Here is a 27,188-nt window from a genome sequence, read left to right as displayed (position 1 = left end):
TTTTTTTTTGTTTTTTTACAAACTTTTTTTTCCTACTTTAAAAATAAAAAATGGAAATGGCAAAAAATCTGACACAAAGGCTCATAATTCATGCATGAAAGGGTTAAATTATGCCATCATATTTAATCAGATTATGAGTTCTGATAATACAATTTATAATATTAAAAGACCCTTTTGAAAATAAAAACCCAAAGTTAGATATTAAATAGACTTTTCATTAAGCAAAAGTTTTATATTAAAAATGTTTTTTAAAGGTCTGATTTGATATCATAATCCTAAATATTTTAATACAATTCATTTACAGAAATAAGTTTTAAAACATCAGTCTGGGGCGTGCTGTGGTGGCGTAGGGGATAGTGCGACCCACGCCTTGAGTCCTCGACGCGGCCGTCGCAGGTTCGATTCCCGGACCCGGTGATATTTGCCGCATGTCTTCCCCCCCTTTCCTGTCAGAATACTTTCATATAAAGGACACTAGAGCCCACAAAAGGCCCTGGAGGGGAAAAATAAACAAAAAACATCAGTCTGTGTGTAATTAATCTATGTAAGTTTTTTTTTTTTACTTTATAGCTGATTTACTGAAATTAATTTTTAAATAATGTTGTAATTTATTTAATCTTTTTGTATGTAGTTAAATATTTTTATAGATAATATTATTTTGTCTGGTTATTAATTACTTCATATGAGGATTCTGAATTATTTGTATCATTATGTTCACAGATCCACTGGTGTTTAGGTAAAATATAATTTCACAGTCTATGGCTAAATTGAGTTTCATTATGGGATACTTGAAGCAATTAAGATTTTCTGGGGTTTTTTCTTTCTAAATAACTGAAACAAAACAATGTGAATGTTTATTTATTTCCTTAAACTTAGAAACCTGAGAGTTGACAGTGAGGTTTTCCTCCAAGCAGGAGGAAGGATTTAGCTCTGCAGAGCTGCAGATAGAAGTTAGAGCAGCTGGAGGAGGAGAAGATGGAGCTGGATGCTGCTGCAGCTAGAAAATAAAACTGGAAGGACTTAAATCCAGATTGATGGTTAAAAGATTAATGTTTCATCCTGTGGTTAAATTTTAATACCTTAAATCTTTAAATTGATGGATTCACAAAAATGTTATTTCTTTTGTTATGATATATTACATTCATAAAGAGCAAATAGAAATAAATATTTAAACATGAAATTAAAAATATACAATTGTTGGAAGAATTTTATATTTTATTATCATTTATTTGCGTTACCTTTATTTTATATTAACATCCTTTTATTTACCTTTGTATTTACATTTTAATGGTGTGCCTGGAGTGTTTTGAAGTGCTTTGAGTATTTTTGAAGTGTTTGCAGAAACTCTGGAAGCGGCCTGAGGAGTGAAAAGGACCATGAAAGAGACGACCCAGCAGCGTCCATGACCCAGAGGAACTGCAAACCGATAGTCTTATCCTATGAAACCTGCTTTTGAAGACTCTAAATGAGTTGTATTCATATGAGTGTGCAGCTGGTTTTTTGCTCCCCTTCCCTTCAGGGCTGCACAGTGTCATGTAACTAGGGTGTTCCTAATTCTAATAAAAGCAGGATGAGACTCAATTGAAGCTTCAGAGCATCGGCTGAAATCTGTAACTGGGTTTCAACTGTGTTCTCTCCCTGCAGGTAAAACTTAAGTTCTGACTCTTGTCTCTTTTTTGTGTCTGTGTTCAGGTACTTTAGAGCTAACATACAATATTGTGCAAATGTTTCTGAAGGCAATTTCTTGCCATTTTCCCTCTGAGAAATACAACTTTTTATTTTAACAATCTTGATCATTTATTTTTCTGACTTTTAGAAGAAGATTTTACTTTAGACTTGAATGATCCATCATCCTGATTCTTCTAGATCCCAAGTTTTCAGCTAAAGACTCTTTGGAGATAAAATAGTTTCTGTCTATCAAACAATTATCTATATTATTTTTATCACAAAGTTATTGATGATCACTGATGTACATTTTAAGTTCAGGAGCTTTTTCTGATGGCCAGAGTTAAGAAGTAAAGATAAATTTATCTGAAAATGGTCAAATAGTGAAGCAGAAGAAAATGTCATGAAAACTAAAATCTTTAGAAAACCTGAAAATCAAACGATCATGATCACATTAAAGATAGTCTGGCTCTCCTTTAATGATTTATCAATTATTCTGATCGGTTTACAGTCATGTTTAATTATGATGATAGATTATCTGAAACAACAGCTCTGCTGGTTTTACATGAACACATTGAGAATTAAAAAGCCTTAAAAGTATTTTAACAAACCAATAAAATATTTAAACATTTTATTGGGTATTTAACAACCTGGTGTTATTTAACTATGTTGTTAAAAACAATCTGGTTATGTTATTTAAAACATAACCAGATTGTTATTTTAAATGATATCAATGAGAGAACATCTATGAGTTTGTGTAGAAAACTTAAATTTAACTGTTTCCTGTTTCTTTTGGTTTTCTGATCAAATCATCAGTTTTCTAACTTTTATCCAGCATCATGTTTGAGATCAAATTCTAATTAACCATTCAGCCACATTTTTAAGTTCAATTTCAGTACTAAACCCAGATCTGATTACTGTTAAACCATCAGAATCAAGAAATCAGGTAAACAGAACCTGCCTAACAACATGAAGTAGGCAATGTCATGGTTTATTCTAAATAAAGTAAAGAACAAATGAAAAACCAAGTTATTGAGATCAGTCTAGAAGTTCAAATTCAAAAATACTCTTTTGACTCCAAAGTGAAATTAAATAAAGTTAGAAAGTCATTTCTAAGGTGGTAGAGCCTCAGTGAACAAAGTGAAAGTTATTATTCATAAATAGAGAAAACAGTGAACAGTGATGAACCTTCACAGGAGAAACTGACCAACCAAAATGACTCCAACATCAACGACTCAAAGAAGAAGAAGAAATATCTAAAGGTCTGCAGGCCTCACTGCCTCAGTCAAGGTCAGAGTTCAAGTCAATGTCAAATTTATTTGTATAACTTAAATGACAGCAGATGTACAAAGGTCAAAGTTTAGGAGCCACAGCTGAGAAAACCCAAACTCGTGTGACCTTCATTCTGGTTTTTGGAAAACCAAAAGCAGCTGATAATTCAACAATGAGAAAAAGAGACAGACTTGGTAAAACTGACCTTCATGGGAAAGTTTAAGACCAGAAACTAGTTTCATAAAGGCCCGGTCCACAAGAGGTCTGATGAAAAGCTGAAGGAAACCAGGAAGTCTGGCCCTGATTGGTTAAAAATCTGTTTAAGATGCTGAGACATCACCTCAAATATGAAGTAATACTGGAAAACTCTCAGCAATAAAGAGTGAAGCAAAATTCCCCCTCAGAGATTTAAAAGATTTATTCCCAGATTCTGGGTCAAGATTGAAACAATCAGTTATTAAATTGAGGAGGAAATTATAATTTCTCAGGTTGGTTTTAAAGATGTGGTGAAACATTTAGGAACAAAAATGTAATAAATACTTTTACATGACTTGATTCCAAACAATTAGTCCAACAGATCACCTAAAGAATCCATTCATATATTAAATTTGTCATTTAAAACAGACCAAAACCTGTTGGATGTTAAATGTTTGTTTGCCCGACGTTATAGATCCACACAGTACCGTTACAGCTGGTATCAGGTTCTGCTGCTCCTGCAGGTTGATCCTGTGAGTCTCTGCTGTGGTTCTGTGTGATGAAACCATCAGATTGAAGCTTCAAACACCAGGTCAAAGCTGCTTCTGACTCCAAAACAAACATCAGTTTGTCTTTAGTGTCGTCTGTTACAAGACCAGCCTGGAGGAGAAACCAAACGTCTGATTCTACTGAACATTTCAGAGCTGATGTTGACTTTAAAAATATGATGTTACCAGAGTTGCAGCTTCTTCAATTAACAGTTTAGGAAAATCCTTCAAGAGTTCAGGAACAGTCAGCACCCAGGTGAAGTCATTAGCCATGAACTCTCCACGTTCTGGATGAGATCTGATGGTTTTCAGAGCATCATCCTTCAGGAATCTCAGAACTTCAGTAAAAACCTCCAGGGTCGACATCCACTTCATGTTGTCTGTGTAGATTCTCTCCCTCCAGTCGTCCTGTGAACAGGTTCAGTCTGTTAGTTTATATTCAAACCCAGGTTAGTTTATCAAATCTACTGATGGTGAACTACTGTTAGTCCAAGCAGAAACTTATTTCTTTAATGTGCCGAACAGCAATTATTTTTCTGTTTAGGTTTCTGTTTGATTTAATTATGAAATAACAGATTTTACTGGTTAGAAAAACAAACCAGAGATGGATTCTGTGTTTATTTAATTTCATTTGTTGCAGATGGCTTTATGGTTCAATTTTAATTTAATTTATTTAAAGACTTCCTCCTCCAAATAAATATATTTACTTTGCATCTATCTATCTATCTATCTATCTATCTATCTATCTATCTATCTATCTATCTATCTATATATATATATATATATATATATATATATATATATATATATATATATGTATATAGTACAGACCAAAAGTTTGGACACACCTTTCAAATATATATATATATATATATATATATATATATATATATATATATATATATATATATATATATATATATGGCAGTGGTGCCTGTGGTCATCGGGGGCAGTCACCCCCAAACTGGACCAATGGCTACAACAGATCCCAGGAACAACATCAGACATCTCAGTCCAAAAATGTGCAGTCCTTGGCACAGCCAAGATACTGCGCAGGACCCTCAAGCTCCCAGGCCTCTGGTAGAGGACCCGAGCTCAGAGGATAAGAACCACCCGCGGTGGGTGAGAAGGGAATTGATATATATATATATGTGTGTGTATTTTTTTCTTTTTCTGCTGCCCACCAGCAGAAATTACATTTGTGTCCTTTGTGTGTTCGCTTTAGTTCTGTAGGTTTGCTGTGGTGTGCTTGTTTATTTAGGTTCTCTAACTGCTAATAAATTACATTTTGAAAATATTCTTGATATTTCTCTTTCCAAGACTTCAATAAAAGGTAACTATGGGAAGAGAGCTGAAATATTCGGTTCCACCCTCATAACTTATGAAATAAAGAGCAAATGTTTCCAAATTCTCAATGGTTGTTATATGTGGACCAAAAATGAGCAACTAGAAATTTATTTTCTCCAGTAATCTGTCATATTTTTCATTAGAACAGGATTTTCCAGAAAGCCTACTCTCTCATCTATTCAGGAGGTCTAGTCTTTGTGTCCTGCTATCGGCCAGCTTCTCTCCTCTTATATTAGTAATGAAAAATTTTAAATACACACAATGTGTTGGAAAACCGTTTTTGGTGACTGACTTATTTGTCAGGCTTAAGTGACAAAAGTTGGAAAAAGACTGATTCTCTTGGCGATTAGAAAAAACACACAACTGTGTAAGAAGACCTCCACAAAAACCTAGTTTATTTATTTTACAATTTTGTTATTGTTGTTGTTTAAGAGCAGCTGCCAATAAAAGTGAAAGTTACAAGTTTAACATGATTATATGAGTTGTTTCACGTAGAAATCGATCAGAAGCGCCATTAAAATGGTCGGATCCGCCTCTCTGGCTGCAGTGACGCCCCGACAGGAGGAACAGATTTTCACACAATCGTCTGAATCAGGTGATGCATTTAAATACACCTCATTATTCATGAGGTAATTTGCATTCAGGAGGAATTTTGCATGCAAAGAGGTGCAGGTGTGATTTATAAGGGGGAAATTGCTTTCTGGTGTGCATGCAAATGTTTTTAGAAATCAGGCTTTTTTTGACATAGAATATTTTTGAATTTTGGGCGTACATACACATTTAGTATGATTCCTGTGAAATTTCTTTATAAATGAGACACTAGGTAAAGTTCTGCTTTTTCTGATATGCTGTTTGTGCAAAAGTTGAAACTATCAGACTAATGGTGTCGCCTGGCACAGTGGCGCCCCCTACAGGCTATAGACATCGACACAAACATAATGAGTTTGAGTCCTCTCTACCTTTGCTGCTTGTCTTTCCCCCCTTACTGTCAGATTACTGATGAATAAAGACCACCAGTAGAAAAAACAAAACAAAACACAAAAAGCTATTAGACTACAACTGGAAATGAAAGATATATTATTATAATTATAGAGACCCAGTGTTAAGACCTACAGCAGGTGAAAAACTGTGAAAGGAGAAGAGTTCAGGTTTAAAATATCTCAGATAATTCATATAGTGACTCAGTTTCAAAATGAGAAAACTGGTGTGTTCATAGAAAACATGATAGGATCCAAGAAAAAAGAACATTTATCTGTAGTTATTTAATTTTACTTACCATGTTAAGGACATTCCACTTGAAGTCTTCAAAGAAATAATGTTTCTCAGTTTCTTCTCCTCTCATATTATTAAATGCTGTTTTAGCTTCATAACCAAACTTCATAAATTCTCCATGTTCATCAAACAGGATGCAGGTTGGAGTCTTTGGGGTGTCTAGTCCAAGTCCATTACTCCATCTCTTTATCTGGGTCTCACCTCCTTCCTCTCTGGGTTTAACATTGAAGGCGTAGCCACTGAATCCTGAACCAAAGTCTATGGCTATGATGAGAGAGTCAGGTCCAGCTGGATGGAGAAGAGAAGAAAGTTAGAATATAATTAAAGAGAAGTTTCTGACTGTTTTTACAATAAGTTGATACTGTAATTAAATCATAGACACAACTACATGTCTACATACATTTATCAATTTAATCTTACAATTTAAAAACTAAACTGAAACATTAAATTTCAGTAATTTAATATTTATTTTACACGGATTATACTGGTCCACCTGTCCTATGATGAACTGGTAACCAGTCTGGACTGAACACCAGTCTCAGTCAATGGTGATAGGAACCAAAACCTCTATTTCATCCTGAATGGATAAGTGGGTCTGAACAATAGATGGATGAAAGGATGAATACTGATTAAAATGTAACAGTTCTACATAAAACCCAGGAAATACATTTTGCTTCATAGTCAATTACTATTAGTATTTCTACTGTTTATTACATAATTATTTTCTTTATTATTAAATATTATATTCCTGCAACATATTTCCTCATTCTAACCTTCATATTAATAACTCATGATAAGGACAAACTCCATTATTAAATATATTATCATTGAAAGATGATCTATATTTACAGAACTCACCTTTGACATCAAGCTGCACCTGTTTCATGGTCAGGATTTTTCCTGACCCATATTTGTAGACGGTGCAGCTGTAGGTTCCTGTGTCTCTGTCTGTTGGATTCTTTAGGATTAAACTGAATTCTCCAAATTTACGTAGATCTTTCATCTCTGTTCTTTCTTTATAATTTTTGTATTGTTGCTTTGACCATGTCTGGTGATCTCTGTAACACCTGTAGACCATCCTCCCAGTGTTGTGTCTCCATGTTACTGTGACATCTTTAGGCAGACAGACTGCAGTTTTAAATGGCAGCAGAACAGACTCCTCTCTTGAATCCACCTCCACCCTGTAGACTGAGAAACAAAACAGATGAGCTGCACTGACAGCAGCAGAACTGATGATGTTGATGTTCACAGTAATGGAGCCTCAGTGATATATAGTAATATTTGCCAGACACAGAAAGTACTTAATAATGTGTTTTTGTACAGGAAATAAAAAAACTAAAACATATTTTTTCTAAAAGATATGCGTGAGCTTAATGTTTGTATATTTTATATATAAATATTTCCAAATTTGGATTTGTGTCATTTTTTCAACAACTGGATTGTGATCTGAAAATCAAGTAAGGCATTAAAAGGGGAAAAGAAGGAGACATGAAAGTAATGGAGGGGAGAAAAGGAGAAAGACTTTTCTCCAGCAGTGACAGTGTCTGGTTAGAGATGATGGAAAGATGGATGAAACTAAATCCAGGACAATCCTAGAAGGAAACCTGTCAGATTCTGAGAACGACTTGAGACTGGAGCGAACATCCATCTTCCAGCAGAACGACTCTAGACCTAAAGCTGGAGCAACAATGAGACGGTTCAGATCAATGCAGATTCATCTGTTAGAAAGGCCTAGTGAAAGTCTATTTCTAAACCTTGCTTGGATTCTGTGGCACATTTTATAAATTGCTGTTTAAATTCTCTATCCATCCAGTGTGTCTGAGCTTTTACTCTTATTAAGAGTAGAAGTTCAAGAAATAGTAATAAAAAAAAAAATCAGTCTTTAATGAGGCAAAGCTGGTAGAGACATTTCAAAAAAGTCTTACTGGTGGAATATCAGAGAAATATTGTTCTACAAAATATTAAGATGAAGTTGTTAATTCTCTTTGTTCTTGTTCTCCCACAACAGCATGAAAAAGTGTTTGCCAGTTTCCTGATTTCCTTTCCTTTTTTACATGTATGTCACATTTATGTGCTTCAGAACATCAAATCAATTTAAATATTAGTACAAGTAAGCACAAAATGCAGTTTTTAAATTAATGTTTTTATTGTTAAAGGGAGAAAAATCCAAATTCTACATTCTACATCTGCCTGTGTGAAAAAGTGATTAATCCCTAAACGTAATAACTCATTGGCCCAACCTGAGCAGCAACAACTTCTATCAAGCATTGGTGATAAATTACAGTGACTCTTAGGAGGATTTCTTGCCACTCATCTCTTAAGAATTGTTCTAATTCAGTTACACTGGAGGATTTTCAAGCATTAACAACCTTTTTAAGGTAATCTCAATATGATTCGAGTCAGGACTTTGACTAGGCCATTCCAAAGTCATCACTGGATCATAAAATGAGTAATATTATCACATGGAAAGCACTACAGAAACAAAAAAGAAAAGAAAACCATAAGAGGAAAAAGACAGTACGGGCCGTAGGCATAACACAAATAAAGACTAAAACGGAACATGTTTAGCAATTCAACCCATAATTTTAGAAAAATTCACATCAAACCATTTCAATTCTGAAGCTATCTTCATCTTTCTGTATCAGCTCACGGTTTGTTGTCTAAAGTGGTCACAATCTGTCTGAGGAAAACTAAAAATCTCAGCATGTAAAACATTGGTAATGATTCTGTTGTAAAATAAACTTACCTGACATAAAATAATGTCGGAAATGAAATAAAAGGCCTCCAGAAACAGCAAGAAGAACCAACAGAACCAGCAGAACTGTGGCCCAAGTTGGAAACTTTTCTATAGAGAAAAATAAAGACCAATCAGATCTTAGAGGTGATGCAGTTTTGTTTAGGTCTAAAAATGTGATAGTTTGATAAATATATTAACATGTCCCAGAGTCTCCTATATAATTTAGAATATAATTGTCTTTGATCTTCAGTAATAATGTTCTTAATGTCAGTGAGTGAAGTCATAGTTTGTTGCTCGTCTCCTACATAAAGTACCTTGACATGCAGATTTGAATGGCGAAAAACAAAAGCAGGCTTTATATTATATAGTTAGTAAAATTATTAATATATTTTTAATTGACATTAAATCTTTTTCAGGAACACTTAAAAAAATCAAAATCAAATTTATATACAGAAAGGTAATAAAAGGTCAGCTTTTTAAGTTTAATTTTCAGTTCACTGAAACACTTTAAATACTTTTTCATCAAGTTACCTGTTTTGTAAAACTCAAATAAAGCATATATTACCTTTGTGGACAGTGACTGTTTTTTTTTTTTAAATGAATCTTAAAACTACAATATTAAATGCAATGCAATTAAAAATTTGGGTGGACCCAAGAAAAAAAGTTATGCGCACAAGTGATAAAAATTGGTTAGAGTCCCAGAAAAGAGTGAAGATGTTCTTTATGTATGATAAGGCCTGAAATCATAGTTGGGGGTTCGGCCCAATACTTTCAGCAATATGTATGTGAGTGTGTTGCTGACCTGTGACATTCAGCTGAACATCTGACAGCAGTATTTCTTCTGTTTCATGTTGCAGGCTGCAGATGTAAATCCCACTGTCAGAGAGTTGAGGTTCACTCAGAGTGAGGCTGAAATCACCAGAGTTTAGAGCATCAGATCTCATTGATGTTCTTCCTTTGAAAAGCTCATTTTGTCCACGCAGGTCGTCTCCTTCTCGCCGTTGGTGGACAGTGTTGGGATTGAGATCCAATCGGCTCCATTTCACTGTAACAATTTCCTCTAATACTTGGTTGTACTGACAGGACAGAACAACAGATGGTTCCCCCTGATACACATCCACTGTTACAGTCAAAGCAATCTGAGAGGCTGGAAGGACAAATAAAGAAAATGCATGTTTTAAAATTAATGTGTTAAAATAAATACAAATTTAATCTTAAACATTTATTGTTTGAGCATTTAATCACCTAAGAATCACAACTTCCTCCCAGTTCTTTGCATCCCTATTACACTGTAATGACGCCAGTGATTGAAATTAATAAAAGGATCATGTTCATAATTTCACCTCATCAAGTTAAATTCATCTCACTGCATTTCTTTATATGTAAATATTATATATAGTTATATACAGTGCATATATATATATATATATATATATATATATAAATGAATATATATATAAATAAATATATACATATATAATTTCTTTGTAAAACTTAAATGGCAAGTCCGCTCAGTGATCTAGTGGATTGGACATCATGTGACTTACTGTGCGCCACATGCGCTGTTGCTTTGCATTGAGTTACGAATATCGGTGGTTGGGAAAATGAAACAATCAAGCAAAGAATCTGAGAAAGGGACGCAAAGTTTTGCTGATACTACGACAGCAAGATAACAAGGTCCAAGGGGATCAGATTTCACAGGGTACATGTTTAAGTTAGCTAATCAACCATCGCAACATAAATCTGCAACAGACAGAATGCTCTGTTTGGTGTTTTTACGTACTTTTTTGTGTGGGAAATGTTTTTGTGTTTTTTGTAGTGTTATTCCTGATGCAACTGAACGTAATCTTTGCTCTGCGCTCCCGGGGCTGTCATTTATTGGTTGCCATGGCAACAAGTCTGCGTGTGACGCTGACAGACTGAGAAAAATAATAATACAATCACCCGTTTTTTTGCTTTCTTTTTCCCCTGGACAAATTGCATCATTTGTTCATAGAACGTGGTAATATGCAGAGCAATAATCAAAAAGGATTAAATATTTCATAAAGCATATGAGCTAAAGTTTGTTAAATTTTAAACCATGGCTCTGACAGCAACAATTAGTAAAATTAAATTATTGCACATTATGAAAGAGAAATTCGCTTAGTTATTTCTTGTATCTTTACAGAACTGACAGAAACCAAACTATTTATAGATTTATATACAGAGAAAATATATATTTTACATATCCAAACATCAGCATCTCAGCTTTAAGCCACATTTTATAGAATCCGGTAATATCAATGGTCACTTTACTCACCAACTGCCCCAACCAGACACAATTTTTTTTACGTCTTTAATATATTAAAGACACATCATATCTCATCTGCTATGTGTAATTCAGCAAGACAAAAGTTTTTGCCAACCAACTGAGGGACAGCTGTGGAGTCAGAATCACATAATTGAAAAAGACAAAGTTTGTACTGATAAGGATTCATTTGGTTTACACAGAAGTTACTTATTCTGTTTTTGAAAGGTACTATTAATAAGACAAGCTTGATCAGGACGTATATCCTAATTTATTGAATAAGACTGTATGGCATTCACATTTAAGAGCTTAGCCATTATTCTTAGAACTAATAAAAGTAAAGGCCTTCCAGTAACTGTGGTTGCAGTTACACACATCCCACACACATCTCTTCCTCGTCACCACCAACTTGCAACACAAAGTTACACCCTTGATATAAGACATTATTTGAAACTGCAAGGAAAGACATTTTGGAATGTTTATTATGCAAATAAAGTACTAGAACTTTATTTGTTGAATGATGCGGGAAGTTTAGAGTGTATGTTTGAAATGCAAATGGAGGTTTTTGTGCAGCAAAATTTAGTAAATGCATATTGTCTGTAAAATGCAACACAACTCAGCAATGAATTGGAGTCTTGGATTCATGTTACCTGGAAAACCCATAGTTTTTCAATAATATATTAATAACAAATAGGACATCAACTAAAAGCTTACAAATAAACTGTTGTGGCTCCTTAGTTTAAATAAATTAGCCATTGATTTGGAGTTTCTATATCACATGACCTTGAAGCGTGTGAAGATAAAAATATATATTTTCATGAACATATTAACATATTAACAAACGCTATGAAATGTTATAGCGTTTGTTAAATATTGATTTGTCTTAGTGGCTTAGCATATTAACAGAACTCTGATTTGGAGTCACTTGGTCACATTACCTGGTAGGTATCGGTTGTTATTTTCGTTTTCTCTCCATGTTTGAAATGTATTAATGGTCCCTACGGGGAGTGCTCTCATAACTAAGCTGTTGCCAGGCAGAAGTGGCTCAGCCCTAGTTCTACTCCAGGGAGGCGTCCCAGTTTGTGAAGTCTAGTTTTTACAAACGCTCTCGCTTCGACAAGGAGTTGCAGAATTCATAGGATTCCATAAATATAAAACCTCAGCGTGGTGGTGGAGCAAAACTTTGGAAGAAGTCGAGGAGTTGAGCCCCGTCACTGAGAAATAGTGTTAAAAAACATCCGCGGTTCTATGCCGAAAGTTGTGTGCAGAGGCCTAGGTTTTACTTCAACACTATGTGCTGTTAAAAAAATAAATAAAAAAAATAACTATGTGCTGTTCAACCGTTTTCGGACATAATCCTCCTCCTAATTTCTAAATATTGCTTAGCATGTAAATTAAAAATTGTTTATTGACTATGAAGGAAGAAAAAAAATGATTTGACTAAATAAATTTATGAGCATGGAGGAAAAAAATAACTTACCGTACAAGAGGAACACAAACGCAGCTAACAGCCACATCTTCCTATATTTACAAAATGCCAAATCCTTACTAAAGGATTTCTTAATGATTCATTTAAACATTTCCTCAGACTAAAACAGAAAATAGTTTAAATTTGATTATGGTGTCCATTTAAGGTCGCCTCATTTGCTCCGCGTTGGATAAGCATGAAAATCCCTTTCACTTTCACTTCTCATGTTCTTTCATGCAGCTGCTTAAGCTGCTAAACCACACCCATCTTTTCTGCTCTAAGTGCGCCATCTAGTGAATAAACGTGTTACTACAGGTGCTGCCTGTAGGAAATGAGTGAAATTAGAATTAAAAATAATATATAATATTGTTTCAACGAGTGGTTCATATATTTTATATGTATTTTTATTTTTCTCGAATAATGTATAATGATTACATACTCATTAAACACATAAGAAAACTATAGATATTCAAAAAAATCACATACAGATTTTAATTAAAGTGCAACTGTATAAATATAAGACAATCACAATAAACCACCTCAAGACGGTTTACATGGTTTATGAATCAATTATCAGTTTTCTAAAGCTCTAATTATTTAAGCAACACATTAATAAAATTAGAAAAACAATTAAACTTCCAGGGAGCAACAGTAATTTATCAATCAGGGGAATTTAAGTTTTCCAACATTCACACCAACATGTTGACACCTACCTTTTAGGTTCAAATTAATCTTCTAAACCAAAAATCAAATGACTCAAAATAAGAATAAAAAACACAACAAACAGAAGAGAGGAAAGAAAACCAGGATATATAAAAATTTACTTTTATTTTTAATTCAGTTTACAAATTCAAGACGGTAAAACTGATTTATTGGTTCCTGGTTCTAAACAGAAAAAGATGGACCATGGAAAGGTTTTACACTTGTATCAACTAGCAAAACAGACCAAAAAAAAAAAAGAAAAGAGAAAACAAACTATACACCAGTGTTGTATAGTAACGAAGTAAAAATACTTCACTACTTTACTTAAGTATATTTTGGAGTACTTCATACTTTCCTCGAGTATGAAAATTTTTGATGACTTTCACTTTTACTTCACTATATTTCCGAACTTAATTGCGTACTTTTACTCCGATACATTTTCAATGTGTGGTTTAGTTACTCATTACAAAAAAGCGAGAGAGAGAAACAAAGTGTTTTGACCCCACCAACTGATTAGCAAGTAGCAAGTAGGCTACCGAACAAAGTCGGTAGCCTACTTGCCTGGGCTTGTTCATCACCACCAATAGGATACACCTGTTTCGCTTCTCCCATTAAACACAAAGCAAGTCTCGCTATCAGCAGCAGCCACATGGAGGAGGAGACGGAGACCACAACGACTGCAACTACGTCGGACACAGCTCCAGAGGAACCACCAGCTGGTGATGAGAGCCTATGGCCTTATTTAAACACAATATACTCTTTCGTGGGTGTTAAAGATTCGTCGTACCACATGCAGTGTATGTTATTCCTGCCCGAAGATGTGGAAATTCTATCTTACAAAAACTCCCCGTCCAACTTGAAGAAACACATCGATGTAACGTCTTATGAAATGGTTATAATCCTCCTGTTTCAGTAACTATAGCTTGGTCACTAGGCACTATTGTGAAATCTTGAGCATAACGTTACCTGTATAAATGAACTTTGTTTGGCATTGTTTCAGTTCCACATGTGGTGTATTTAGCTTAGGCTTAATGTTGACTGTAGCAGGCTACCTAGACTCCTCTGTTCAAGGGGGGACAGAAGCCATAGCGATAGCAATTTAGACTAAATTTAACGAATATAGGAAAGGCATGCAAGTTCAAAACCACAAACCATTAACATGTGCTACTCTTTAAAACTGGAACAATTTATTAGCAGGTTTAATTTTGCCTGCACTTGGTTGTGTACATTATTTTAAGTGTATTTGACAAGTTTACCAAAATATAAAAAAAGTCATTCAAACTGCATTTGCCTTGTTTTACTTTTTACTTGTACTTTTCATTACATTACTTGAGTACATCCATTTTTACAGTAATTTCCATACTTAAGTACAAGAAGTTTCAAATACTTTAAGACTTTAACTCAAGTAACATTTCAGTCAGTGACTTGGACTTTTACCAAAGTCGTATTTTGGAGAGGTACTTATACTTTTACTTGACTCTGAGATTTCAGTACTTTATACAACACTGCTATACACATTGTCTGGATTATTCAGAACAAAAAAGGAGAATTAAATCTCATGAAAAACATTTGAACCAAGCTGGATGTTTTCTCTGAGACTCCACCAACTTCGGGTTTCTCCCCAACTCTACGGCTCCTTTCAGGATCGCTTCCTGGGGTCTAAGAGGACACAGGACTTTATACTGAGGTTCAAACTGATCAGTGATGTGCTGATATAGAATCTGGCTCTCAGCAAATCCTCCCACTAACACAATAAACCCAATGTTGAGATTTTTGTTTAATATTTTTCTGAGTTTCTTGGTGATTCCCTGCAGACTCTCATCATAGAAAGATTTGACTTTTTCCCAGGAGATTCTGATAGATCCATCATCCCAGGAAGCTCCTTCCACTGAATCAAAGAACGTTTCAATCTCTTTGTTTTTCTGAGCCTCGTCTCTCAGGTTATCTGGGCAACTGATCTGAACATCTTCACCTAAATGTTTGAGACGAGTAAAATCATACATCATTTTTTGAATCTCATTAGGGAAGTTTTGTTCATATTTATTCCAGATTCCATCAGAGAAGATTTCTCTCAGAAACTCTTTGAATTTTCCTTCCACATATTTCCCCCCCAGATTGTCTTTAGGGGCCTCATACAGTGTCTTCAGGACTCCTCCTTCCAGGACGTCATGAGTAGTAAAGTAAATGTTTTCATCTGTTGACAAACAGGAAGAGAATAAAATAGATTAAAGTATAAATCTCAGAAAACAACCTATTGCACATTTTAAGTCACATTCAATCAAAACATCACTTTTAATCAAAAGATTACTTCAACACATCTATTTGTTCTCTTAGTGTGTGAACACAAAGATTTTTTAAACTTGAGTAATGTTGTGTAACTTTTACCTCCACAGCTGACAACAAGGTACCGTTTCCCGTCTCTTTGGGTCTCCAGCAGGACTATAGTTTCTTCTGGTTTGGTCATAAACTTTACAACCTCCTGACTTTCTGGTGGATCTGTAAAAACACAGAAACCTCACTGAGTTTTACCATAAAAAAGGACAATTTCTGGACTCCCTACCTCTGAGTAACACTGATGTGTATTTTTAACTTAGAGATTTTCTCTGATGATCAAAGTTAAGCTTAATAAACAAAGACAGTTACTTCTGAAAATTGTCATGTTAATGGAGCAAGGAAGAGGAAAAAGCCAAAACCTGAACATCCTCTGATCAACACCATTTCAGATGATATTCTGGGTTTAAAGGGGTGGAGTAAATCTATTTTAGTGGACTGCATCGCAAACAATATCAAGTGTGCAAATGTGAACTGAAAGTAGAACCTTCGGATGGGCAATAAATCAATAATAATATATACTATGTTGATCAATTTAATCAAATGTCCTGTTTGTAATAACTAGTCAGACCATAAATTTATTAAATTCTGTTATGTTTCAGACTAAATCCAAACTAACCATTCAGTCATATTTTTTGCCTCTGTTTCACTGCTAACCTCAGATCTGATTACTGTCAGACCTTTACAATCAAGAAATCAGGTAAACAGAATCTGCCTGACAAATTAAAGTACCCAAAAGAGCAAGATGCCATGTTCTGATCTTGTAACTAGACAAAGGACCCAAAAATTCAACACGGAGTACATTTACATAGATTTATTAAAAATCTGTCACTGGTAAGAGTTGGAAAAAGCCACACTGGAAACTCTGCAATTAGAAAGTTTAGGTTGGTGGCTAAACTGGCCATTATTTACTGATGGAGAAAACAGAGAATAGTGGCAAGTCTTCTCAAGAGTAGCTGAACTAACAAAATCACTCCCCGAATCGAGAACACATTCAGGGAATTCACAGAGAAAACATCAAAAGAGCTGCTGGCTCATGAGTTCACAAATATTCATGCTAATTAATTAGAAAGTGAATAAGCTAAATGGCATTTATAGGGAAGTTTTAAGGTCAGAACCATTGACCTTCAGTGATGTTGATCCCCAATAATTGGGGGAAGTCTTCTGCAAATCTGCCTCTGAATGGTAGAAAGTCATGAGTTGCCAAATCTGGGCTGAAATCTGTGACATGACCTCCAGCCGGCTGCTCACTACAATCCAGCTAAAATATTCTGCAAACAAGAGTAGGCCAAAATTCCTCTTCAGAGATTTAGAAGATTTATTTAACACAAATGTTGAACTGCAGTTATTAGTTTGCAGTTATTAGACTTAGGAGGAAATTACTTTTTTACAGAAAATAACATTGATTTGGGTTGCCTTTCTTTCCTTAACAAATGAAATTAATATTTGTGGTTACTCAGGTTAAATTTGAATAAAAAATGCTTGATGACGTAGAAGATTTAAGAACAGATATGTGACACATACTTAACACTAGAATGGCTGGAGTTAGGCCATTTGGACATATACCTATTCAGGCTAGAGATAGTCCAACTGGCCTGAAGGATCTTATCTAGCAGGTGCTTTTGTTCAGTAAATAGGGCCATTACCTTATAAGTACCCTGGTAATGGCCTCAACGCATCTCACAGTTGCACCATTGTTCCTTAGACTTAGACTTAGACTTCGACTTCGACTGACTTTGTTGTCATTTTCAATGCACAGGGTGTATACAGAACGAAATTTCGTTGCATACGGCTCAGGATAATGTTTGAGGTTCCAATGTTGTGAGTAAAATAAAATACAGTATAAAATATGAATATAAATCTAAATATAAAATATAAAGTGCAGGACTGACAGTAAAATAGAAGTTATTTAGCTCTGTACATGTGCAAGGTATAAAGTGGAGACCAGTTTTTGAGTGCAGTCCAGTTAAGAGCTCAGCAGTCTGATGGCAAGTGGGAAAAAGCTGTTTCGGAACCAGGTGGACCTGCACCGGATGCTGCAGAACCTCTTTCCAGAGGGCAGCAGGGAGAACAGTCCATGGTGGGGGTGTGAGGGGTCACTGATGATGTTTCGGCCTCAGGACACGCATCCTGCATCGATGGTTGACCTGACACTTCGCCCTTTTGCCTGAGCTGGGTGTGGAAGGTTGTTGCCGAAGCAGTTTCTCCTTGTGTGCCTTCTTCTCACTCACATGAGAGTTACCGAACTCTTTTGCAAGCTCAACCAGGAAGTCCACCCGTCTCTCCTGCACCCCAATGCATGCCTGATAAAGCACATGTGCATTCAGTGCTGCCATGTCAATCATGTTTGCCAGGTTTGCTGACCAGCTGTCACATAGTGATGGAACCTTGGTCACCCCCCGCAAGATTATGACTGAAATAAATGCCATTAGTTCTTGTGAACTAAATAGGTGAAGCAGTCACCTATTTATCCTCCACAGCACAAAAGGCTGCATGCAAATTTGCATGTGCTAAGTCTCCCAGATTTCTTTTGCTTACACTTTTTGCATGATTTTTTTGAGGTGGATCAACACAATTAATACCCTCTTAGCTTTATTTCAAAGAGAAACATTACTCATTTCTTTTAGAAAAACCTTTGCATATTTTTTGAAACAGATTGTATGTTTTGCAAACTCTATGTACATTTGGCAAAATGACCTGGATAATGCAGCACAACATCATGGATCAGCTGCAAAAGGTCACATCTCTCCAAAAACACTTCATGTATGCTTCAAAACTAAACTGAAGAGCACTACCTACAGGAGATCTGATCTCCTGCAGGTATCATAGATACCCACCCCCAACATGGACTATTCACATTCCTACATTCTGGCCTGACGGTCAACGGCCACATTTACAATTGAAGAAGAATGCTAATTTGAGCCATCAGAGTCGTCAGGGTGGACTCAGGGCCTTTTGGCCCTGTTCAGCCATTCTAGGGAGAAATCGAAAACCCAGACATTTAAACATTCACATGACTCATTTGCTTCAACATGGTTAGTGAAAACAGATCCGCTAAAGAATCCATTGATATGTTGAACTTGTCCTACAAAACAGACCAAAACCTGTTTGTTTGCCAGAGGTTACAGATCCACACAGTACCGTTACAGCTGGTATCAGGTTCTGCTGCTCCTGCAGGTTGATCCTATGAGTCTCTGCTGTGGTTCTGTGTGATGAAACCATCAGATTGAAGCTTCAAACACCAGGTCAAAGCTGCTTCTGACTCCAAAACGAACATTACTTTGTCTTTAGTGTCGTCTGTTACAAGACCAGCCTGGAGGAGAAACCAAAAGTCTGATTCTGCTGAACATTTCAGAGCTGATGTTGACTTTAAAAACATGATGTTACCTGAGTTGCAGCTTCTATTATGAACTTTTTACAAAAATCCTTTAAGAGTTCAGGAACAGTCAGCACCCAGGTGAAGTCGAACACTGTGAACTCTCCACCTTCTGGATGAGATCTGATGGTTTTCAGAGCATCGTCCTTCAGGAATCTCAGAACTTCTGTAAAAACCTTCAGGACCTTCATTGACTTGTCATTTGCTGCTTTAATTGTCTGCTTGCTGGTGTCCTGGGAATTAGTTTCAGTCTGTTAGTTTGTATTAAAACACAGGTTAGTTTGTCAGAGTTACAGATGGAAAACTGCTGCAGTCTTAGGGCCAGTCCAAGCAGAAACTGTTACTTTCTTTGGAAAAAAAACCCAACAGATTTAAAAGTGGACAAAATTTTTTTACTGGTTTTAAAATTTAAAAAATGGACTATGTGTGTATTTTCTTTGATTTAAAAACATCAGTTTTCTTGGTAGGTGGATTAACTGCACAATTTTAAGTTAGATGTCAAATTAAAAGAAGTCCACGCTTTTCCAAAGTGTTGTACACAGGAAACACAGAAGCAAAAGCGGAGGTCTTCAGCAAATGTTCCACATTTTACAAGGTATGAGCACTTTTGATATTGATAATTTTGATTAAGTAACCAAAACACTTTGACCACCTCATTTAAAGGCTGCAACTTCCAGCAGCAGCTCAGATGTTCACCCCTAGTTCTCTGATCCGAAGTTGGTTTTGAAATAAATCACTGTTATTCTAGTGTTTCATAAAATCATTTCCTGAACAATATAACTGGTTTTAAAACTAATCAGAAAGTAACAGGGAATCAGATTGTGATGTCACATCATAGTGCAATCCCATGTTAGGGGCCTGGCTAATCCAAGAAAAATATGCAAAACTGATCTATTATTTGACATCAGATAAGGAATAGCTTAACATCCTAAAATGTGGAAGATTGTAAATGTGAACAATGATTTAACACAACAGAAAATATTTGTTTGACATTTGTGTTTCTGTAGATAAGTGCTAAAGTTTCACAAATGTTAGCAAAACTATAAAAACTGCAGGAGCTAAACATGAAAAGTCTTTATTCTAATAACTCACGTGGATTCAATCTGTCTAAAAGTTACTTTGTCACAATCACAGACCATATTGTCTCTCACAATAAATACAATTGCCCTCTTTTGAGGTTTTTGTCCATATATTTTGTTTCTGACATTGTATCTTTCTGTCTGACCAGAACCGGTGTTTTTCAACCCTGGTGCTCAAGGCACACTACCCTGCATGCTTTAGGCATTGCAATCAAATGAAAGGGGTGCGTTGAAGCAGGGGAACATCTAAAACATGCAGGTCAGTGTGGTTTGAGGCTGAGGTTGGGAAACAGCCTGGCTGTAGTCCTTCTCAGTCACGTTCATCTGTCGTAGGGTAGTAGGTGTATTGCGTAGCCTTCGTATTGTATTTTGCACTCTGCGGAACTGTTTGGTGTTCTAGATTTGATCTAATTTTTCTTCACTGGGATTTTTCTGACTTATTTTAACACGTCAGGATATCAGAACACCTGTTTTCTGTTTTGGTAAATCTGTGCTTCACATGGTTTTTCTGGGTGCGGTGCGTGGTCGCTAGATTAAAGGTAACTTCAGCGCTATTATGGTTACTACTTCTGTCTGTCTATCTCTGTCTGAGTCAGAGCTAGATGGATCTAAATGGACAAACAGTTGACCTTGATGTGCATTTTATCAATGTAATGTTGTTCAGCAGAAATGATTGCTGCAAAGTAAGTGAGTCAACTTACAGTTGAAACCTCCTGGGTTTCCTTAGTTAGAAAACCTTAATCAAGTGGGGCAATAAACTGAACTTGGGGGGATTTGCTTAACCAGAATTAAACTGGAATATATGAAACTGAAATTAATCTGACTGCATGACTGGATTGAACTGACAATATTTTTATTTACATAAACTAAATCTGTTTGTTTGCAGTGCACTTTGAGAATAGGTTAAGGTTAATGCCGTGTGTTGGGGATTGTCAAAAATTGTACTGAATGGGTGTGATCCAAAGGTTTCAAAAGAGAAACTATGTGATAGTTTTTTGGAGATTATTTTTATAATCTGTCTTTCAGAATTCTCACCAGATTGTCTGCAATCCATGAAGGACTTGTTTGAAATAAGTCCTCCTTTATTCAGAGAAGTCTTTCTCAGAGTTTTCATCAAAACATGTTCAAATAGGTGTTTTTTTAAAGGTGAAAAAAAGGTGGGTGTATTGTTCATACATATATAAAGGTCTACCTTCAGCTTATTTTCCCCCTTTTTTAAAGTGTACAACATGAAATGAAAGAGATGTTAATTAAGTTAGGGACCCACAGAGCTAAACCTTAATTTCATGATGGCAGGTGGAAAACTTTGAGGAGAGAAGTGAAGGTTTAAACTATCTCAGATAATTCAGATACTGACAAGTTTAAAATCAGAAGGTGACCAAATAAAGAACACAGTAGAAAAAAAAATTGATCTTTCTATAAAGCTTTACATATACTTACTTTTCCCTGGATAGCGATATTGACGTTGTCAAAGAAATAATATTTCTCAGCCTCTCCTTCTCTCATTTCGTTGAATTCTGTTTTAGCTTCATAACCAAACTTCATAAATTCTTCATGTTCATCAAACAGGATGCAGGTTGGAGTCTTTGGGGTGTCTAGTCCAAGTCCATTACTCCATCTCTTTATCTGGGTCTCACCTCCTTCCTCTCTGGGTTTAACATTGAAGGCGTAGCTACTGAATCCTGAACCAAAGTCTATGGCTATGATGAGAGAATCAGGTCCAGCTGGACGGAGAAGAGAAGAAAGTTAGAATCTGAAAACCAACCACCAAAAAAAGAAAAAAACCTGTTAGATGCTGTTTTCACAATAAAAAGTTATTATTCAAAAGAAATCATAAATACAAATGGACATTTGTATAAGTTACAAAATAAAATGTATCTATTTAATATTTAATTTACACAGACTAAATTGGTTCTGGGCCTGGTGACCCGGCCAGGCTGCACTCCACCTCTCAGTAAATGAAGGTTCAGAATATAAAACAACTCCACTAGTTTTATTAAAGAAAAATGTTGATATATAGTCATTTGTGATTTAAAATGTGATATAGGCCACTTTTTATCAGTTATACTGACCTTTGACATTGAGCAGAACTTTTTTCTTGACCAGGATTTTTCCTGATTTCTTAGAGACGGTGCATGTGTAGCTGTCTGTGTCTCTGTCTGTGGGATTCTTCAATATCAAACTGAGGTCTCCCAATGTAAAAGTTTTGTCCATCTCTGTTCTGTCTGCGTACTGGAAGTCTTGTTCTTCTAGCCTTAGCAAGCCACATGAGCTCCCCTGAGCCTTGTGGATGATTCTGTCAGAGTTGTTTGTCCATGTTACCTGGATTTCTTTAGGCAGACGGAGTGAAGTTTTAAATGGCAACAGAACAGACTCCACTCCTGAATCCTCCTCCACCCTGTAAACTGCAATAACAAAACAAAAAGAACAACAAACAGATGAGCTGCAGTAGAACTGATGATGTCGATGTTCACAGTAATAGAGCCTCAGTCATATTCCAGGAGAAAATCACTTCTTAACCAAACTTCAGGAATTCTGTTTAACTCAGAGAGTCGTGATTAGTAAATCCATGTCAACAGTCAGATCATCAGTTACATGAAGGCCCAGGTATTTAACAGCAGCACTTTAATAACAGCACCAGATAAAGAGAAGTCAGGAAGCTCAAGCTTTGGATCTTCACTGCTTTTTATGTACAATAATCACATTATAGATAACGTGACCATATTATGAGCTGGTCTTCAATAACTGTTGAAAACTAACTGCACAAGAACTAAAAATAAACAAATCATTTGCATATGTGAGATGGTTAATTGTGGTCCCATCAACAACATACCTTATCTCACAGTTTTGTTGCCACTTTGACAAATCACCCATGGACACATTTAAAAGCGATTATGTTACTCAAATTCAAAATCTTAATCAAAACAAAAATGCACATATCTGTGCCATAATTAGATTTAAACTCAAAAAGGTTAATAGAAGTAAATAGAAATGAGCTCTTATTCAGTTTAATCCTCTACAGCACATTGGATAGCATACTGGCTAACACAATGGGTTACACTTGGTTATGTATTTTGCTTATTGGTGAAAAACTGGATTAGGAAGATTAAAATACTAAAGTTTCACATTCTGTTCTCTTTGTTATTAGTAGGTATTTTATCATTATCGTTATTTGATTATCATATTCTGTAGCACATTGTTAGTTTGTTTAATCTCTCAGTCAAACAAAGCAGAGTCACTCAGTCTGGATACCACAACTAAAAACAAGGTTTCTGGTCTGAGTTGCTCTTCAGATTAGCCAATCAGATGTTAGGCTTAATTTTGTTGGACACAGAAGCACTATGTAATAATCTATGGTAGGACAGAAAATATTAAAGTAATTTTTCTCTCTCTCACTCTACACATATGTATATGTTTTAATTTTATAATTTAAATGCTCTCTTGGAAGCATGTTGTACAATAACAATGACATGACTGTAAAAATAGACTTACCCAACATAAAATTTTGCCGAAAAAAGACTAAAAGACCCACATGAACACTAAAAACCAGGAGAATCCACAAAACTAGGAAAATTCTGGCCCAAGTTGGAATTTCTATGCAAAGAAAAAACAAAACAAATATCAGTTAGATATAGTCAAAAGTAAATAGTATGAAAAATACATGTGATGCTATTTTTTTACTTATTAGTCATTGTTTTATCAACATTTCATTTGACAGTCAAGTTCGGCAGCATATCATTATTTTATTTTACTTCTAAGGCTTACAAATAAAATCACTCAGCTAGGTTAACACTACTATAACAAGGTAAATGACTTGCTGATGAATTACTGAATCCCAAGGTGTTCCATGTCAGCTGGTAAAACATAGTCCCTTTAGGTGTGTATTTAGGTATGTTTTAATTCAAATGTGTCATATCAAGAATCTAGAGCCAAGCCCAGTTCATACTATTTATGTGGCCCTGTAGAATCAAGAGGGCCACATAAATAGAACTTTAAGAAAACGGTTATGTGCTTAAATCTCATTTAATCCATCAAATTAAAGTAAATTTTAACGATGTACAGTCCTGACATGAAAACTCAGCCTATAATTATAAAATGACGATAAAACCATTGCAACTCCAGAGCGTCTTTCACCTTCCTGCATCATCGTAATGGTTCACTATCTGATAACGTCAAAATTTGTAAAAGGTTCAGTGAAAATCTCAGCATGTTAGACATTTGTGTTGACATTGTTTAGAAGAGACTCACCTGACATCAGATTGTCTCGGAAATGAAATAAGAGGCCCCCATACACGGAAAACAAAACCAGCATGGCCAGCAAATCCAGGAAAATTCTGACCTTATCTGACATATCTATGGAAAAACATGGAGATCAGGATGGTATTAGACATACATGCCCACTACCTCTTATATTTTTCTCAAAAAATATTTTGCATAATTATTATTATGTCAGAGTTTCCTCAACTGTTTGAATAAGGATGTCCTTAGTCTTTAGTAATAATATTTTTAATGTCAATGACAAAAAATTTTTTCAGGGTTCTATTCTTTTTCATGAAGTGCCTTCAAAAGACTTAAATGGAAAAAATAAATGATATAGTTAGTATTTCTATGAATAGAACACATTTGGTCCAAGTACTTGCGTTTGAAGAACTAAATTCAATTCAATTTATTCATACACCGCTGACTTAAAACAATGTTTGCCACAAGGAATATAATTTTTAGAAATAAAATTCATGTCCAAGTGTATTACAAGGTCATATATTTTATAGCAACAAACCTAAAGCCAAAGCTACAATGGGGTAGCTTAGATCAAAGCATATTCACATGCTGCAATAAACCAAACAAATTTAGATGTAAATCCTGCTTGGTTTCAGTGACAAGACTTCAAAATTTCAGTTCTGAGAAATAAATTATCAATTGTAAAACTGGTGGAGACAAATTTCCAACAGACATAAGGTGTAATATCAGTGAAAGATGATTCTACAAAATATTGATTAAAAGTCAGTGAATGCAAGCCACATGTTCTACTTTTGTATTGTTTTTGATTGGCAAATAATCATCAGTGTCTTCTACTTGACCATATTGTGTTACTCTGTCACTCAGTTAAATGTATTTATTTTTGTATTAATAATGTGAAAATATGTATATTTGTGTTTTCTTTCAGACACAAATGCAATGGAAATTTCGTTGAATTCTGTTCAATGACAATAAATGCTATCTATCTATCTAAATGCTATCTATGTACATTTGGGTTGATGTGGGTTCAGCTCCTTATAGACACACTGCAAACTCTGCATGCCAGCAACTGTCATTGCATATTAAATACGGTTTTAAAATGGACTTACCTGACAGCAGATTGTCTCGAAAATGAAAATACAGGTCACCAGTCTCAGAGACAAGAAACACCTGAATATGGAGGAGCATGATAATCCCATACCAAGTTGAAAATATTTCTATGGAAAGACATGAAGACAAAATCTTAGACATGTCCAGCAGAGATGCATTAATGTTTATTAGTCTGAAAAATTATTATTCTATATGTCAGCTTTCCTTCAAAGATACACACTTTTAAAATTGTTTTTATCAGTATTAAGCAGTGCTGTGATGTTGAACTTCTACTCCTGCTGCCACAGGGCAGCTGTGGTTACAACGTAGCTTACCACCATCATCATGTGGGTGAATGACTGAATGTTGTGTGAAGCATGTCTGACTTTATCCAAAAGTCCAGATAAAGCACAGACAATTTACCATATCATACAAAATCTCAAGTTAACACATTTATATTTATGATGTGACAAAATATCTATGTGTACAAGCTTCTAGGTATAGATATGAACTCACAGGTTAGTGACAAAATGCAAAAAAGTAAAAAAAATATTTAACTTTTGTTGACTTTCATTTTTTGCTGTCGTTTGCTGCTCACCATGTGTCTCACCATGTGTCTCACCATGTGTCTCACCATGTGTCTCACCATGTGTCATGCCCATAACGTGGTGCTGTGAACGAGGTAACTCTCCATGGGAGAGTGGCTATTTCTTTCCAATTAAACTGTGTCAGTTGAGTAGCTAATGCGTCTGTGTTAGCTAAATGAACACTAGTTAATCCATGCCAGTATATTTTATTAAGCTAGTTAACAAGAATAATAATGTTGTTACCTATGTTACATCTTCAGCTGGTTAGTTAATTTCTGGAATAAACCCAGTCCTCTTTAATTTTTGTGCAGAAATTGTGCTCACTGTTCCTTTCCATGTTTAGAAGAAATGTTCATTGTCACAATAGAAAGAGAAACGAGTCAGGGAGGAGATATTAGGCCAGAGACCAGCAGTAGGGATGATTATGAAGCAAGGTCTTCTCAGGGATGGAGAGGTTACAAATTGCTGAGAAAAATAGATCTATCGCAGGGAGAAACCAGGCAGGTATTTTACAAATATTTCAGGATTATATTCATTCCAAGATATTTTATATCTGTATTATAGGTAGCACCAGGAAAAGGCCTTGTCTAGTGTATATATTTAGACATATTTGTTTGTTTTGTTTTATTTTCAGATATTATTTCACTTATGCCTTGTTTATGCTTATAATGGCTGCAGGAATACATTAGGCCATTCAATTTTTATTTAACCTGATTAATTTCGCACATCTGTGCTGTCACATTTGACTCAAATGTTGATGTGTTTAGTGTTGTGTCACTTTCTAAACAAAATTTTGAGGCTTCTTACCCTGTTATCTTGTCAATTCTTTTGCATTTTGTCTGCTATGTAATAATTTGGTTCAAAGAATCATGTTTTACTAAACATTTCATGTTCAAAGTTGCTCTCTTGTACTTAATGATCTGCAGCTAACCCTGTAAATGTTTGAGGATATTGTGTCCACTCAGTCAGGGTTTGGCAGTTAAAACTTAAGAATTTT

General features: G+C 35.3%; 1 protein-coding gene and 1 long non-coding RNA gene across 3 annotated transcripts in view; both read right to left on the bottom strand.

The window, feature by feature from the left end:
* The window catches only part of LOC114148760 (heat shock 70 kDa protein 12A-like), a 28,025-nt gene extending 2,290 nt beyond the window's left edge, over positions 1 to 25,735 (bottom strand). For both annotated transcript variants that reach the window (XM_028024240.1, XM_028024241.1), the window contains exons 1-7: positions 25,625 to 25,735; positions 24,528 to 24,632; positions 23,772 to 23,873; positions 22,352 to 22,684; positions 21,720 to 22,003; positions 19,212 to 19,433; positions 3,621 to 3,792 (exon numbers count right to left, since the gene is read on the bottom strand). In XM_028024240.1, coding sequence (XP_027880041.1) covers positions 3,621 to 3,792; positions 19,212 to 19,433; positions 21,720 to 22,003; positions 22,352 to 22,684; positions 23,772 to 23,873; positions 24,528 to 24,632; positions 25,625 to 25,703 — 1,297 coding nt within the window. In that variant the 5' untranslated portion in view covers positions 25,704 to 25,735. The remainder of the gene's footprint in view (positions 1 to 3,620; positions 3,793 to 19,211; positions 19,434 to 21,719; positions 22,004 to 22,351; positions 22,685 to 23,771; positions 23,874 to 24,527; positions 24,633 to 25,624) is intronic.
* Positions 15,085 to 15,975, bottom strand: LOC114148786 (uncharacterized). Its single transcript, XR_003596339.1, has 2 exons — positions 15,879 to 15,975; positions 15,085 to 15,687 (listed from the first exon to the last, which is right to left on the bottom strand). It is a non-coding gene; the product is annotated as an uncharacterized LOC114148786 (long non-coding RNA).
* Positions 25,736 to 27,188: the final 1,453 nt, after the last annotated feature.

This window comes from Xiphophorus couchianus, chromosome 7 (genome assembly GCF_001444195.1).
Source record: "Xiphophorus couchianus chromosome 7, X_couchianus-1.0, whole genome shotgun sequence".
Classification (NCBI taxonomy): domain Eukaryota; kingdom Metazoa; phylum Chordata; class Actinopteri; order Cyprinodontiformes; family Poeciliidae; genus Xiphophorus; species Xiphophorus couchianus.
Note: the sequence above shows the minus strand (reverse complement) of the source record. Positions and strands in the feature narration are given on the sequence as shown.